The sequence below is a fragment of the Haliotis asinina genome, chromosome 6 (assembly GCF_037392515.1).
Source record: "Haliotis asinina isolate JCU_RB_2024 chromosome 6, JCU_Hal_asi_v2, whole genome shotgun sequence".
In the NCBI taxonomy this organism is placed as follows: domain Eukaryota; kingdom Metazoa; phylum Mollusca; class Gastropoda; order Lepetellida; family Haliotidae; genus Haliotis; species Haliotis asinina.
The window spans coordinates 28,904,000-28,918,023 of NC_090285.1; the positions used below are offsets into that span (position 1 = coordinate 28,904,000).

Consider the following 14,024-nt stretch of genomic DNA (forward strand, 5'->3'; position numbering starts at 1 on the left):
AGTATTCGAGTAACTTAGTTTTCTTCTCGGATAATATTTTCTTCTTTTTTTTTAAGTTTGAAAAGATGTTTCCATTCACAGGAATGGAGATAAGGAAACTAATAATGCAATGTCTCTTCACAAAAATACTCAAATAATTAAGAAGAAAATACTGGGAAATTGTAATATCTGACTGGGTTAACCCCCTGGATGCCAGGGACATATATGTCCTTCCTCTACATGCCTCACTTTGAAGTCCAATAAAATTCTAAATATACCACACATATATAAACACTTCACTGTTTTGAATTCTGTGGACAATTCCCTGTTTCTTGATACCATCCACTATTATCTCAGACCAAGCTGAAGTGCTTAAAATTGCCTTTCAAAATAGGATTCATCATAAATGTTGTCAATTTTCAAACCGTAGAAAATCGAGATTCACAGCATAATTTGCAGTATGTTTTGAAATGTGAAAATCGGATAATTACTGGGAGTAATGAATTTCAAAAATAGCATATTAATGATCACTGATATCAAGTTTTCATGTAACCAGTAATGATAATTCTGAAACATCACCGATGAGCCCAGAATCGGTTGGGATGTTTTCGAAAATACACTTACACGAACGCCGAAGTGCGCTTTCCGCCATATTAGGTTAGTGTTTACAAAATCACATTTCAAGAAGGCCTGCATTGAGACACCTATAACATCACGTATATTTCATAGTCAGCTCAGACAAATGCATCGTTGAATTCCCCACACATCTTAGAATTAAATTACAAATGGTCTTTGTCACCAATACCATCTGTCTAGGTAAAAATAAACAAAAGATAATTGGTATGAAAACGAACGCTGTGCTCGAAAGACAGCACTTGTTTGAAATGTAAACAAAGAAAAATTCCACTTTTACACTGCGTAGCATTTTCGGAAATTTTCTAAGATCCAGCCGTCTAATCATTGCTTACAATGGCTTAATACGGTTAGCATATTCAGAAGAGTATTGTAGCAAGAAATAGCAAATTAAAAACAGATACAATAAAATCATCTGGTAATTCATAAGAAACTGTCAAACTTTTAGTGCAGCGTGATGCCATGACTGACGCAAAATCACGCAGAACAACAACAGTACACATCTGGCATTTCTGGCTTCTTCTGTCATTTACAATGTAAATGATAAAAACATATAACAATACAACAATAGTCAGAATAATTCTGATTACTTACATCTCACATTTATGTACAAAAGATCCCTGAATCAAGGAAAAAGTATTCGCAAAATCCTGTGTACACTTGTCAGCGAAACCACCATTTTGAAAGAAATCGGTCATCTGTAGTGATATCACACTTCAACATTGTTGCTCATATTAGACAATTTCTTTGAGGTGAAGGTCAGTTGAACAAGAGTAAACACAATGCCCATACCATTCCGATTGCACTTTTAGTAGTCTATTGTAATGTATATTTTGCATATCGTTCAGATATTTTTTCACGAAACTGATTTCAGTATCTACATATATCCATGTTCAACACCATACCATATGTGGATATAAGGTATGCGTTTTTATTCTTTGAAAGCTTTTGATTGTTTGAATAATATTTACATGGGAAATTGACTCAGTAAGTGTCCTATACCACATTTTAAGCCTCTACACAAGTGTTGGAAGATCACACATAGCCATTACTGCAACATGTGCTTTAGTTCCCATGATGTACAATATTCAATACGTTGGGACAAATATTGCAGTTTCCTATGAACAGGTTAATAAACAGTGATTTAATTCCAACTTATAAGTAAAACTGATAATATTAATGAAAATGATTTGTACATTTTATGAAATGTAGGGGCACACACATTTAAAGGAATTGTCTTGTTCATTGTATTGGTTTGTGTCGTTTTCATAGACAAAACACTTATGAATATTGATTGACTAGGTGCGAATTTGTCAAAAACGCTTTATGATTCATTATCATTTTTTTTCGATAATAAAGTCAATTCAAATTCGAGTAAAATATATCTGATGGCTGAATATCTAACCCAAAAAATATTTATGCGAAAATTGTTAAGAAAATATATGAACAGGTCATGTCCTAATTTGGACAAGCCTTACATCCATATTCCAATACTTCTGCACTGAAAAAGTGATCTCTTTGTCTAAAAACTAAATTTCATTGCATACATATGAAGTGAAATAATTTCATAATCATAAGAAGAAAAGTCTGTTTCCGAAATGAGTATTCAATGAATATTCAGGTGTTGTGAAATTTTCATTTACACTAAATTGATGCTAGACAGGTGCGCGTGTTGCTCACAATAAGATATGTAGTAAAACCATGTAAATGTTGATATATTCAGGACACTATTTCAGTGGTAAAACCATTCATTTTATATATTGGCTAAAAAGTGTTGAATTCTGACACAGAAGCTGAGATCTTTTACACATTGAGTGGAAATTAGGCTAGATATATACTTATCAGCAACCAGAGTCGTCTTTTCCGATGTCACAAAATGCCTCAAACATGCCGTGATGTCAACTAAAATGTCGCATTAATTTCAGTTTTATTTCATTACATTTGAAAATGTGGCTGTTACTCCGTTAATAATGATGCAAAATTAATCAAAATACATCTACACAAACAGGAGAATATGGGAATCTAAGAACTAAATTATGTATCGGATAGGGACATCCAAATCTCTATTACCTGCTTTTTGATGTAGTACACTGGCATCTTTTCTTACAAATTGTGAAACTACCAAAAGGTACCCTCTCACATTGGAATAGTATTGGAATAGTTTGGTTCACTGTGAACAAAACATAACGAAAATATACTGTCCGTATCCACAGCAAATTCTCTCCATGTGAGTTACATTGACCTAAAGTAAACCATAGCGGAGTTATGCCCCCTTATCTTTATACATGCATGACCTCTCTGTCGATGTTTGACATCATTGAAGAAAATCGATTTTTGACATTTATTGCAGGTCAGTTTTGATTTTGTGAGTATGACGTTATGCACTAGCACATACATCCATTTCATATACACTTATGTCATTCAGATATCAAGCTGTATTTTCTTCGCTCATACTTTCTGTAAAGATGACAAATTAAAAAATTCGTAGCAGAGTGCTTTTATTGGTGCACGATACAAAATGGAGAAATTTACTGTTTTTCAACACACACAAAAGATTTGGACAACTTTTAGCCGTGCCTATTTCTCAAACCCCTGAGGTAGCTGCATGGATAGGAAATTATTATTTTACATTTCTGAGCAATTTTATAGCCGTACGCAGATCCAAGACCACGCGAGCGCAAATCTCGCACAACATTCACTTTTCAAACCTTACGAAAATGTGCGCCTGAAAAAAAACTCGGCATCCAGGGGGTTAAAGATGAAGTCATCAGAAACATTTACCCCAATTTATTTTTGCACAAGTATCATTTTTAATATCTGAATAACAATTCTGCTGTTTCAGCACCAGCCATTATGCATATTCAGCAGGCAAATCCATCAACTTTTGTACTTGTGACGTGATGTCACACGTTAAAGCACTAAAGTAATGTAAACTGCTTTATTTTCTGCCATTCTCATAATTAGTGAGATGTGATATTTTATTGCATGGGTTTGCACATCACTGAACACTTGAAATAAACACCATGAACAAGGTAAATAATTTTGGCTTCAGTTCAGACAACAGATCCGTTAGTCAACTACCGGATGTTGTTCATACATAACATTACAATTCTTTTGAACATGATATAAACCAATTGAAAATTTTAGCTGTATTTTATTTCAGTGCTACTTAATGGATAGTTAGTTTAGCCAATTGTCCTATGACCCTGCATGTTCTTAATAAGTATTGTACACTGAATTTCATACATAGTGACCCAAATGAAATAAATATTCTGTTCTTTTCTGTTAACTGCAAACCCTCTGCTCAAAATCCATCTGCAAGTGATGGCATCATTTTGGACATCTGAATGTTTTACTCTCTTGTGAAATACCCACACCAAAGTTATGGCCAGAATTTTAGGAATTGGGACCAGAAACATATGTTACAGTCAATGCCTACAATCAGGCAATGTGCACAATGAATGAAATAACTAATCATTGAGTACATTGTCTAAAACTTTCAGGCATTGTGTACATTGTGGCCTGATTGATTAACCAAATTTTCATACAGACTGACTTATTATTGAAAAGGGATTACGAGAAGACAACTTTAGCCTGGATTTTATTCTGTTTGAATAAGTGACAAATATCTAACAAATTAATTGAAGCAGAAATGATTTCAATACTGAAGTAAATTACAGAAATGAATTAGTAGCATCTGCTGTTACACAATAAACTCAACTTATCACTACAAGCATATCTTTCAGTTTCACATCATAGTTACGTCGTTGCACTCATCCACTGAGAAGTGCAGCAAGTAGCAAGAAGATATCCATGGGGTGATATGCTACTTCACTTGTACGTTTGGTGGTGAGTGAAGGAAAGACACAGAATTAAGTAAAGTGAGTTTGGTAAACCAGGATCCACTTATGTGATCCACTGGCCATTGACTGCATGTCCCCCTGCAAGACTTTCCTGTCCAATAATCTTTGGAGACAATTGGTTTCACAGCAACACCTTTTGTTGTAACACATTTCCTCTTCTTTTGAGACCCGTGAAGGTCTTGGGGTAGAATAGGCCTTCAGCAACCCATGCTTGCCATAAAAGGCAACTATGCTTGTCGTAAGAGGCAACTAACAGGATCGGGTGGTCAGACTCGCTGACTTGGTTGACACATGTCATCGATTTCCAATCGCGCAGATCGATGCTCATGTTGTTGATCACTGGATTGTCTGGTCCAGACTCAATTATTTACAGACCGCCGCCATATAGCTGGAATATTGCTGAGTGCTGTGAAAATCTAAACTCACTCACTCACTCCTCTTCTTTTGACATTCTATGTAAAGGGATCTTAATAATGCCATAGCATCACACCTGACATCTGAGCAATAAAGATTGCTGTATCAAAATAAGCCTCAGTGATCACCAAATGAAACCCATGCTAATCTTGTCTTCTCAATAACAGCCGTTCAGCTATCAATCAATCTGTACAATAATTGGGTTAATTAATTAGGCAACGTACACAGTGCCTGGAAATTTTATTTTCAGTCATTAATAAACATTGCTTCATTCTCAAAGCTATATCAAAACAACTCACCCTGTAAGAAACATCATCAAATTCACCATTCTTCAAAATGAACAAGCATACTGAAATAATCTTGCTTTTTGTCTGATCTGTTTGGGTAGTTTTTTCTACTAACCCATGAACGTTCATGCTGAATCTTGTATCATTTCACCAAGTCTTGAAGTTGTTTGCAGTCAGAAGAATGATTCAACCATACCTCTAGTAGGTTCTACTTTTACTTCTCAAACACAGTTATCACCTGACGCATCCGTGTCCAGAAGAAACATGCAGAGTGAGAAGAGTTAACAAATACATCTCGACAGTTAACTGTACGTCTGTGTTCAACACATATCTTTCTGCCTCCTTGTGTTACTATTTGCCAGTCGGCAGTCCCATTTCTTCTTCCACTTTTCTCACTGCGAAATCTCAGTGTATTTCCACCTTCCCTTGAAAAAGGTTGCACGATACTGTGATTGGAAGCAAAGGACCAAATAATGTAAATGACCGATAAATTTTCACTTTTAAGTAGTAGTGATGTCGTATTGAGTACAAGTTCTTGACATCACGTTTGATGTGCTCGGATGCTGCCCAAAACGGCAGGCTGGCAAAACTGCACCGCACTTGATTACCAAAAACAGCCACAAAGACTGTGATCGCGATACTGCTGCGCCATTGCTTGCGTATACATGTAGGATCCATCCACCATCTCCACATGATTGGTGCAGCATGTCTACAAGCACGTTCCAGTATACTTACATCTAATGTTTCAGAATGTCTACATGTACGATCCAACATGTCTAGATGTAAGATAACGTTACAAAATGTCTACATGACCGTTCCTGCATGTCTACATGTACGCTCCAGCATGCACTGGGAAAAAAGTTCACCTTTACAAGCTTGTAAATCTCTTGTAAAGATGATGTTTACATTTACAAGCTTGGAAAGATGATGTTTACAAGACATTTACAACTTGGAAAGATCCACAAGGGGAGATAACTGGTGGGTGATGGTAAAACGGTCCGCAAGGCCTCAAATTCACACCTAATAAATCGCAAAGGCTAATTACAGTTTGACCCCTGGACATAATTAATGGGGTAATTGGGGCGTGAAATGAGAGTGGGACAGACCACTGTTCAGTGGAGAGTGGTCACTCTGTTAGAGGTAGGATACTGATGCTCTTACCACAGTGTTCGGTGGGGTGAAGATGCATGGGTGTTTCTTTCACTATGCGCAAGCTCTTTAGAAAAGAATTCTGACTCAGTATCCCACTTATTTTGTGTTTGGGAACAGTGAATAACAATACCATAAACAATATCACCTTATCACCTGTGATAATATGCTAAATGATAGAGATTGTGTTGTGATAACATAACACATGACAGTATATGTTGCTATGAATCATGTGGTCGATCCAACCTTTACCAATAGTACCAGTTATACATATGGGATAGATCACCTTTTGAAATACTTTACAATCATATTTGCTTTCTGTTGTTTCTGTTGATTCTTCCTTTCTGTGGTCAGCCAAGCAACAATCCACCATAATCCCATAAAATCATTGAGGCATGAAGTCCAATAAGCCGAGTGAACTGTACCTAACTGAATAATTTTAAGCTTCGTGGGACTACACCTGTTGTACACGGGTTAGTGGCAGTTAACACATACTGCTATATGTAACATAACTAAACAACAACCTTCAGGAATGGAACTCCATCACAGAAATGTGCCCTGGACAAATAACAGGTAAGAGGTTGGCATGGGAGGTTAAAGTAACTTGTTCGAAAAACCCATCCCAACGTTTTCGAGGTGATAAATTTCATGTTGGACTGGGGACGCAAATTAATAAACTGAACATGGTGCAACATAGTGCTGGCCAGACACTGTCCCAAAGAAAAAGAAACATCAAGACCTCCAGAGAGAACTGCCCACCCTGGAGCATAGGGCATTATTGATATGTTGTATTATTTTGACAGGTTATCTCATGGAACGAAACTTTCTAAAAGGTCACATAAAAAAGGAAAACACAACTTTGCAGATTCTGATACCTTTCGGTATGCAGTTACCGAAACAAATCATAGAAAATGCCAATTCAACCTATAAAGAAAAAAAACCGCGATGGAAAAACAAATCCGCGAATACGGAGTTGAAGCGATTCACTAAATTTCACCCAGCGCTGGGGGAAGAAGTTGTTTCAACAGTTGTGCTGCGCTGCGCCCATAACGCATGCGCAGTGAATAGGTTCGCGGAGCTTGAAACAGTATGCATGCCCGGAGTATGAGGTCGTGAGCAGTAGTCTAATCTTGGTTGTGTACACAAACAAGTAAATAAGCTACTCGTTACATAAAAAAACATGTAGATTGTAAGAAACAGCCTCTATCACAGAGAAAGCTTAACGTCTGGTTTATTGACACCTATATGTATGGCTGCCTGTCTGCTAAAGACAATATGCAATACACAGCTTCAATCATTGACCACATGCCATTTAAACTTAACACCTATCAGGCTATACGCCATAAACAAAATAAATTGATTATTGACTCATGCACCCGAGTCCTGTCTCAGACACATTATGCAATAAAGCAGATGTGATACTTGTACATATTACATGTTTTTTATGTCTCTGGGTTGCAAACAAACTACATCCGTTTTTCATGGATGACTGGATCTCACGGAAACTGGTGCAAACGCTTGTCAGTTTCAAGTCCTGCTTTGTACTTGGACGAATGACAGTTTCCAGTAGCTCACCATCTCTGCTGAGATGATTTTTGATTGGATCGAACGCAAATTCAGAGATTTACAAAACCCAACATCTCTACATACATTCTTTATGGATAACAACGTAGTGTATAAGTTTGGTTTTTTTTGACAACGCTATATCAATCCATACTGAAACCATGCATCATATACAAGACACAAAGTTGATATCCACAAAGAATCTTACTTTCTTGTGACTCGCCATACTTCTAAAATGCCCATCAAATACATCTTTCTGAACACACTATGGGCCCACCTTATGAGCGCTCGGCGTATCAGCAAATGAAGCAGACAATCGGTTGCCGTCGTTACACTTGAGTGCACATCCACCAGGTATGACTGGGTTTGGTCTCCCGCGGGCTTCCTTAGGAGGGACGAAAGTCCAAGTACAACCAGGCATACTCTACAATACTGCTCCCTGCTACAACATATTGCACTTCTGAATCGCTACTGTACGCTTGTAATTTTATTTATTTTCTTACAAACAGCAGAACTGATATAATGGAATATATGTTACTAGTACTTATAGTGGTGGAATATTTGACATGTTGATATTTCATATGTTTTTTTTTTTGGGGGGGGGGTTATCTCGTGATCAATAGTAGTAAGTTCTTATCCACCTTGTGCCTGTAAAATACACAGAATGACCTTCGTTCGGCTTTGTGCATTGTCATTTTATTCATATGACATAGGAACCATATTTGAGGTGTGGCGAGTCACACTGCTTCCATTTCCCCCGCAACTCTACTGCATCTTTCTTGGATAAAAAATTGGATAAAAAACATTTTGAAATTGTTTCTGATGAGTTGTAGGCTGGTTTGACATCTTGAAGTGTCATCATCGCGATAATGCGCTGAGGAGCGGGTGGTTTAGGTGGTGAAAGTTGTAATGTGCTGAATTTGTTTCATGACGCGTGAACAAGGAATTTAGCATATCATAACATTGAAATACATTTGATGTTCGCTTGATAGTGCTCCGTGGTCAATACTGCAGTGTTGATGGAAATGGTATTCTATAATGCGGAATTTGTTTCACTTTTATAATACTCATGTCTTTCATGCGAATGAAATTACCCCAAAACAAATAGACAGTGTCAAGCTTACACTAGATGTTTATTTACAGATTACAACAAGAAAGACGAAGATTAAAATTCATACAAAAACATTCCAATTACAAATTTACGGAAAATATGTTACACATTATTATCAAATATACAATAAAAAAACAATGTGGTAGCATTGTAGTTGTGCATTCTTTAATACTGGTTCATATTTTGCTTTCTTATGGCTCGGGAGGTCTGCCTGTCGCATCCCTTCAACTCCCTTTCTCCTTTGAAAGATCACACGGATTAATATAGACTAACAGTTAGTCTCTGAAATGAACATATTTCACTGAAAACGTTCATAGTGAAAACAAATAATGAAATGGAGCCCTGAGACTTTCTTCATTTTCTGAAGCTAAGGAAATCTAGACTTGCCATATGTTCTAGACTTGCGTGGGCTTTCTTGGCTTTCAGGGTCTGTACGACAGACTAGGATTAATACTGTGGGGTGAGTGTTACTGTATCTCCCAGCCTTGAACAAAGCCTCAACACATAGCAAGGCCTAATCCCTTGTTCATTGATGAGCACGTCATGCCAGTAAGAGTTCATTAATTAACAAGGCCTAATACCTTGATATCATCTCAGTTGAGATTCATCAATTAACATGCCTTCTTCCTTGTTAATTGATGGTAAGCTAAGTTACATAGTGCATCCTCTTAAAACAGTTTCATCTAATTCTTGATTCCCGAAAGCTAGTTAAATTGGTTTTCATGTTTACTTACTGTAGTTTTTCTGGAACATTTTCTCATGACATCACTCTGTTTGTTTTGGTTGTTTTTCTTTCTTGAGACAGTTTCCTTTTTTTGTCTGCAAACATCTTGTCATAGCCACTGCAACAAACAAGATACAATACCCTGACAGAAACTTTATGTTTCAATAAAACTGACGTATATTATAGAGTGATTACAGAATTATAACAAGAAGTCGTCACCAAACACATGCAACCGATTCAAACGTTTGAACAAAATCGCCCTTGAACATCACATTTTGTTGCATAATTTTATTGTGCAACAAAAGTCACGTTTGGAGCTCAAGAAATGAGCATTCTTATTTATATGACAGTAGGTTGTGCTCATTATTTTGTTGTGCACTGATGCATATAGGACAGAGCATTAAGCAGAACTGCAATACCTTGAAACTCAGCGTGCAGAATAACAGGGAGAGCTGCCTTAGCGTCCTTATTCTGTCCTGTTTCCAACCTGAAAAAATACAATTCAAAATTTATTACACAATGAAGATAAATTCATGTCGAGGTTATTGTAGAAACACCAGAAGTTTGACTTGTTGAATGGTTTAATGCATTGAAACTCTTGCAGTTACTGTATTTAAGTCATATTAAATTATATTCTTACATCTGTTGTGGATTTAGGGTCATTCCTCTTACAGACTCAGCATTCCGTAGAGCCTGCCTCACAGTTGTCTGTGAAAGTAAATTCATGGGAAAAATGCAATTAGCATTTTGAAAAACCTAACAAAATGACTAGCAGGTATTACAACTAAAATCTTAAATAAAGTCGAATTACTGCTAATACAACATCGTATAAGAATTTCCTGTCTGAAAACGTTACAAACATTTAAAAAGAGATAAACAATCAATTTAGTTTTTAAAATATATTTGTGTTAAATTTGATTTTGAAATGCCTCAGCGATTTTGAAAAGGATATATCTATTAAGGTCACTAGTCCATCCATATAATGACATGAGATATTAGAACCCAAAATACGTATATGCATAAATACTGGGATTAGTCTGTATTGCTCCGTCATTGTTGTTTTTGATGAAACCTATGTCTTAAAACATAAAACAGAACGTTTTACGTCTGTAAGAATACGTCCAAAATCAGTCTTATACTAATTATACGTTATAATTGAAGTTACATGCAACAGGTAATCCTTCAGCTCAACCACTAAAAAAACAGCTGGTGTTACCTATATATATATCTAGGGAATATATTCCACCCCCATAGCCTGATTAAGTCCCAGGAAGAATATTTATGACATGTAGTAAACCTTTGATCAGCCAATTAGTCGGGCTGTTGTTCTCATATCGTGATTCAATATACTAAACACTTACTGAATGGCAGGGATACTCTACGACTCTGTGTATTGAGCTCCCTGCTAAATGATATGGTAGTCTTGAGTCTAAGATTTCTCAACAACCCTGCTGCTGAAGGAACACATAGCGTCATCAGGATTACCTTACTGATTTTACAAATGATATACTTGCGTCATCTGCAATATACTCACCTGAGCTGAATGTGCCCTCTGAAGAAATATCGCTGACAGACATTCTGAACGGCTTTGTAGATGTAAAGTCTCAAATTCACGACAGCAAAAATGTCCGTATGTTGGTGTGCAATGATCAACTGCATTTTCCAAACGTGTGTTCATATATGTATTTAGATCTCAAAAGGTCATCAAATTACTTTGAGTTACTCTTCCTCTCTGTAACTTCTCTACATGTAAACATGTAAATAAAGGTATGTCACTTTAATATGAATTTTACCAATTGACCATGTTGAAATAGACTATTGTTCACCGAGACTAAGCGTTATCAAAACACTAACTCAAATCAGCCAAATAATCCCACTAGTGATATCCTCTTTGGACTGAAGTTGTTTATTTGAAGAGTAAGAGGATTATAAGGCATGCTCAACTGGGTTTGGTCGTTTAACTAATCCCTCACAGCCATCACCAGCAGAGGGAATGATTTACACATCTCATTTTTTGTGCTTAATTATTGTGTTTGTTTTTTATTGAAAAAAAATGAAATGGGATTGTGAACAGCTTTATAGTTTATATCGACACCGGTACGATACAACATACAATACAACATTTAAATGCAGCATGTGTTGTCACATATGCATATAAATTTGAATTACAAACATGGGTAAAGCTTGAAGACAATCTTATATGGAAATAGTGAATTATCTGATCTTAATAATCTGTCCATCTTAAAATCTGCCTACGTCTTCGTCACTTCTTCTTTTAGATTTGATACTAAACATGATTGAAGAATTAACCTCGTGGTTTGTCATATGATAATCTTGTATTAGAACTTTGGTGTATTTACCTTTGTAAAGTGCATTCCACACATACAAACTAATTGTATTAATATAGAGCATTTATGAGAATAATTATTTTTGGTGTCTTGATAGTAAAATTATGGATGCTCACCGAAGTAACCATAGACTAAAGACAAAAAACATCTTCAAGCAGAAAGGAAGACCATGATAGAGTATGGAAAAGTTTTTCCCAGTTTGTTGAGTCAGTTGTGTATAAAGTGAACTATCACTGTTGACACTGATGATGTATGATTGTGTAGCACTTTAAGAATTTCTTATATTTGCGAAAGTTACCAAATGCAAAACAGAGAGTACAGTTATGTAAGTTATGTTTTATGTATGAATGATACATTAAAAAATTATGTACGCCGAAACAATGTAAACAATGTAAACAAACAAATGATAGACCGGCACGCACCATTTAAATATTCTGTAACATACTTCTTGTAAATGATTATATAAATCTTGTTACACAATGATTTGTATTAATTCGTTTGAGTATTTGCTCCAATCCACACGTACTGACATCACAACCAATTATCTATTGACATGTTTATGAGATTTCTTGAATACGCCAATTGCATAACACCGTTAATGAGCACCAACATAAAAGGTCTGGTGACAGGTGTTATTTAGAGAATGCATATAGTTCCCACGGAGTAGAGTGGTGAAATCACCGTAATGAGCTTGGGATGATGATCTCGAACAGAGGCAAGACATCTGTTTTAACAGTCACAAGTACTTGGTATATAGATCAATGCTGGCCGTACACATCAACTTTCATGTTTTCATGCACCAGACGCAGTTGCATTGATATAAAGCACAAATGGACTATACAAATTATGGCTTATTCCTTTCCATTATTCCATTCAGTTTTCATGAATAAATATGTCACATGCAAGATCTATTATGCATATCAACAGTAAGAACTCTAACAGAACAAAAAAAATAATAAATTAGTAAGTATACAGAGTCATGGGGATTCTTGAGAAATGGAAAACATTGAAAGAAGTAGTTGTAAAATCCTTCCTAAATTTACAAAAGTTTACAAGCCTTGTAAATGTTTCTAAATATGACATTTACATTTTGTAAATTTTTGTAAATCACCATTTTTTTCGTGTGTTTGTGTGTGTTAGTGTGTGTATTTGTATGTTGATTGTGTGTTTGTTGGTGTGTGTTTTGGTGTGTCTGTGTGTTGGTGCGTGTATCTTGACGTTCTGGTGTGCTGGTGTGTTGGTGTGTGTGTGTGTTGTTTGTATGTTGATTGTGTGTTGGTGTGTGTTGGTGTGACTGGCTTAGTGCATTAGTGTGTGTGTGACGTGTGTTGATGTGTGTGCTGGTGTGTCTGCCTGTGTTCGTGTTTGTGTGGTGATGTGTGTTTTGTTGTGTCTGTGTGGGTGTTGTTGTCTTTGTGTCTTATGGGTTTGTGGCTTCAATTGTGTGTTTGTGTTGGTGTATGTGTGGTGGTGGAAACATTAATGTCAGTGTGTTGGTGTGTGTGCGAGTTTTGTGTGTGTTAATGAGTATTGGAGATGTGGGTGGGTGCTAGTGTGTGTGTTTGTATGTTGATTGTGTGTTTCATGGTGTGTGTTTTGTTGTGTCTGTGTGTGTGTTGGTGCGTCTATGTTGGCGTGTTGGTGTGTGTATGTGTTGGTGTGCAGGTGTGTGTGTTGGTGTAGGTGTGTGTTGGTCTGTGTGTGTTTGTATGTTGATTGTGTGTTTGTTGGTGTGTGTTTTGTTGTATCTGTCTTTGTGTTGGTGTGTTGGTGCGTGTGTGTTGATCTGTGTGTGTCAGTGTGAGTGTTTGTATGTTGATTGTGTGTTTGTTGGTGTGTGTTTTCGTGTGTCTGTGTGATGGTGTGTGTGTTGATTGGAAGGTAGTTGTGTGTGCCTTGGTGTGTGTAAGTGTTGTGTGTTTGCTGCTGTGTGTTCGTGTGTTAGTTTGTGGG

The 14,024-nt window shown here is 36.5% G+C and overlaps 1 protein-coding gene across 1 annotated transcript in view; it reads right to left on the minus strand.

The window, feature by feature from the left end:
- LOC137287501 (uncharacterized) overlaps positions 1-5,922 on the minus strand; it is a 43,358-nt gene extending 37,436 nt beyond the window's left edge. Inside the window, exon 1 of the mRNA XM_067819839.1 lies at positions 5,189-5,922. Within this exon, the coding sequence (XP_067675940.1) occupies positions 5,189-5,305 (117 nt within the window). The 5' untranslated portion in view covers positions 5,306-5,922. The remainder of the gene's footprint in view (positions 1-5,188) is intronic.
- Between the last annotated feature and the right edge of the window lie 8,102 nt (positions 5,923-14,024).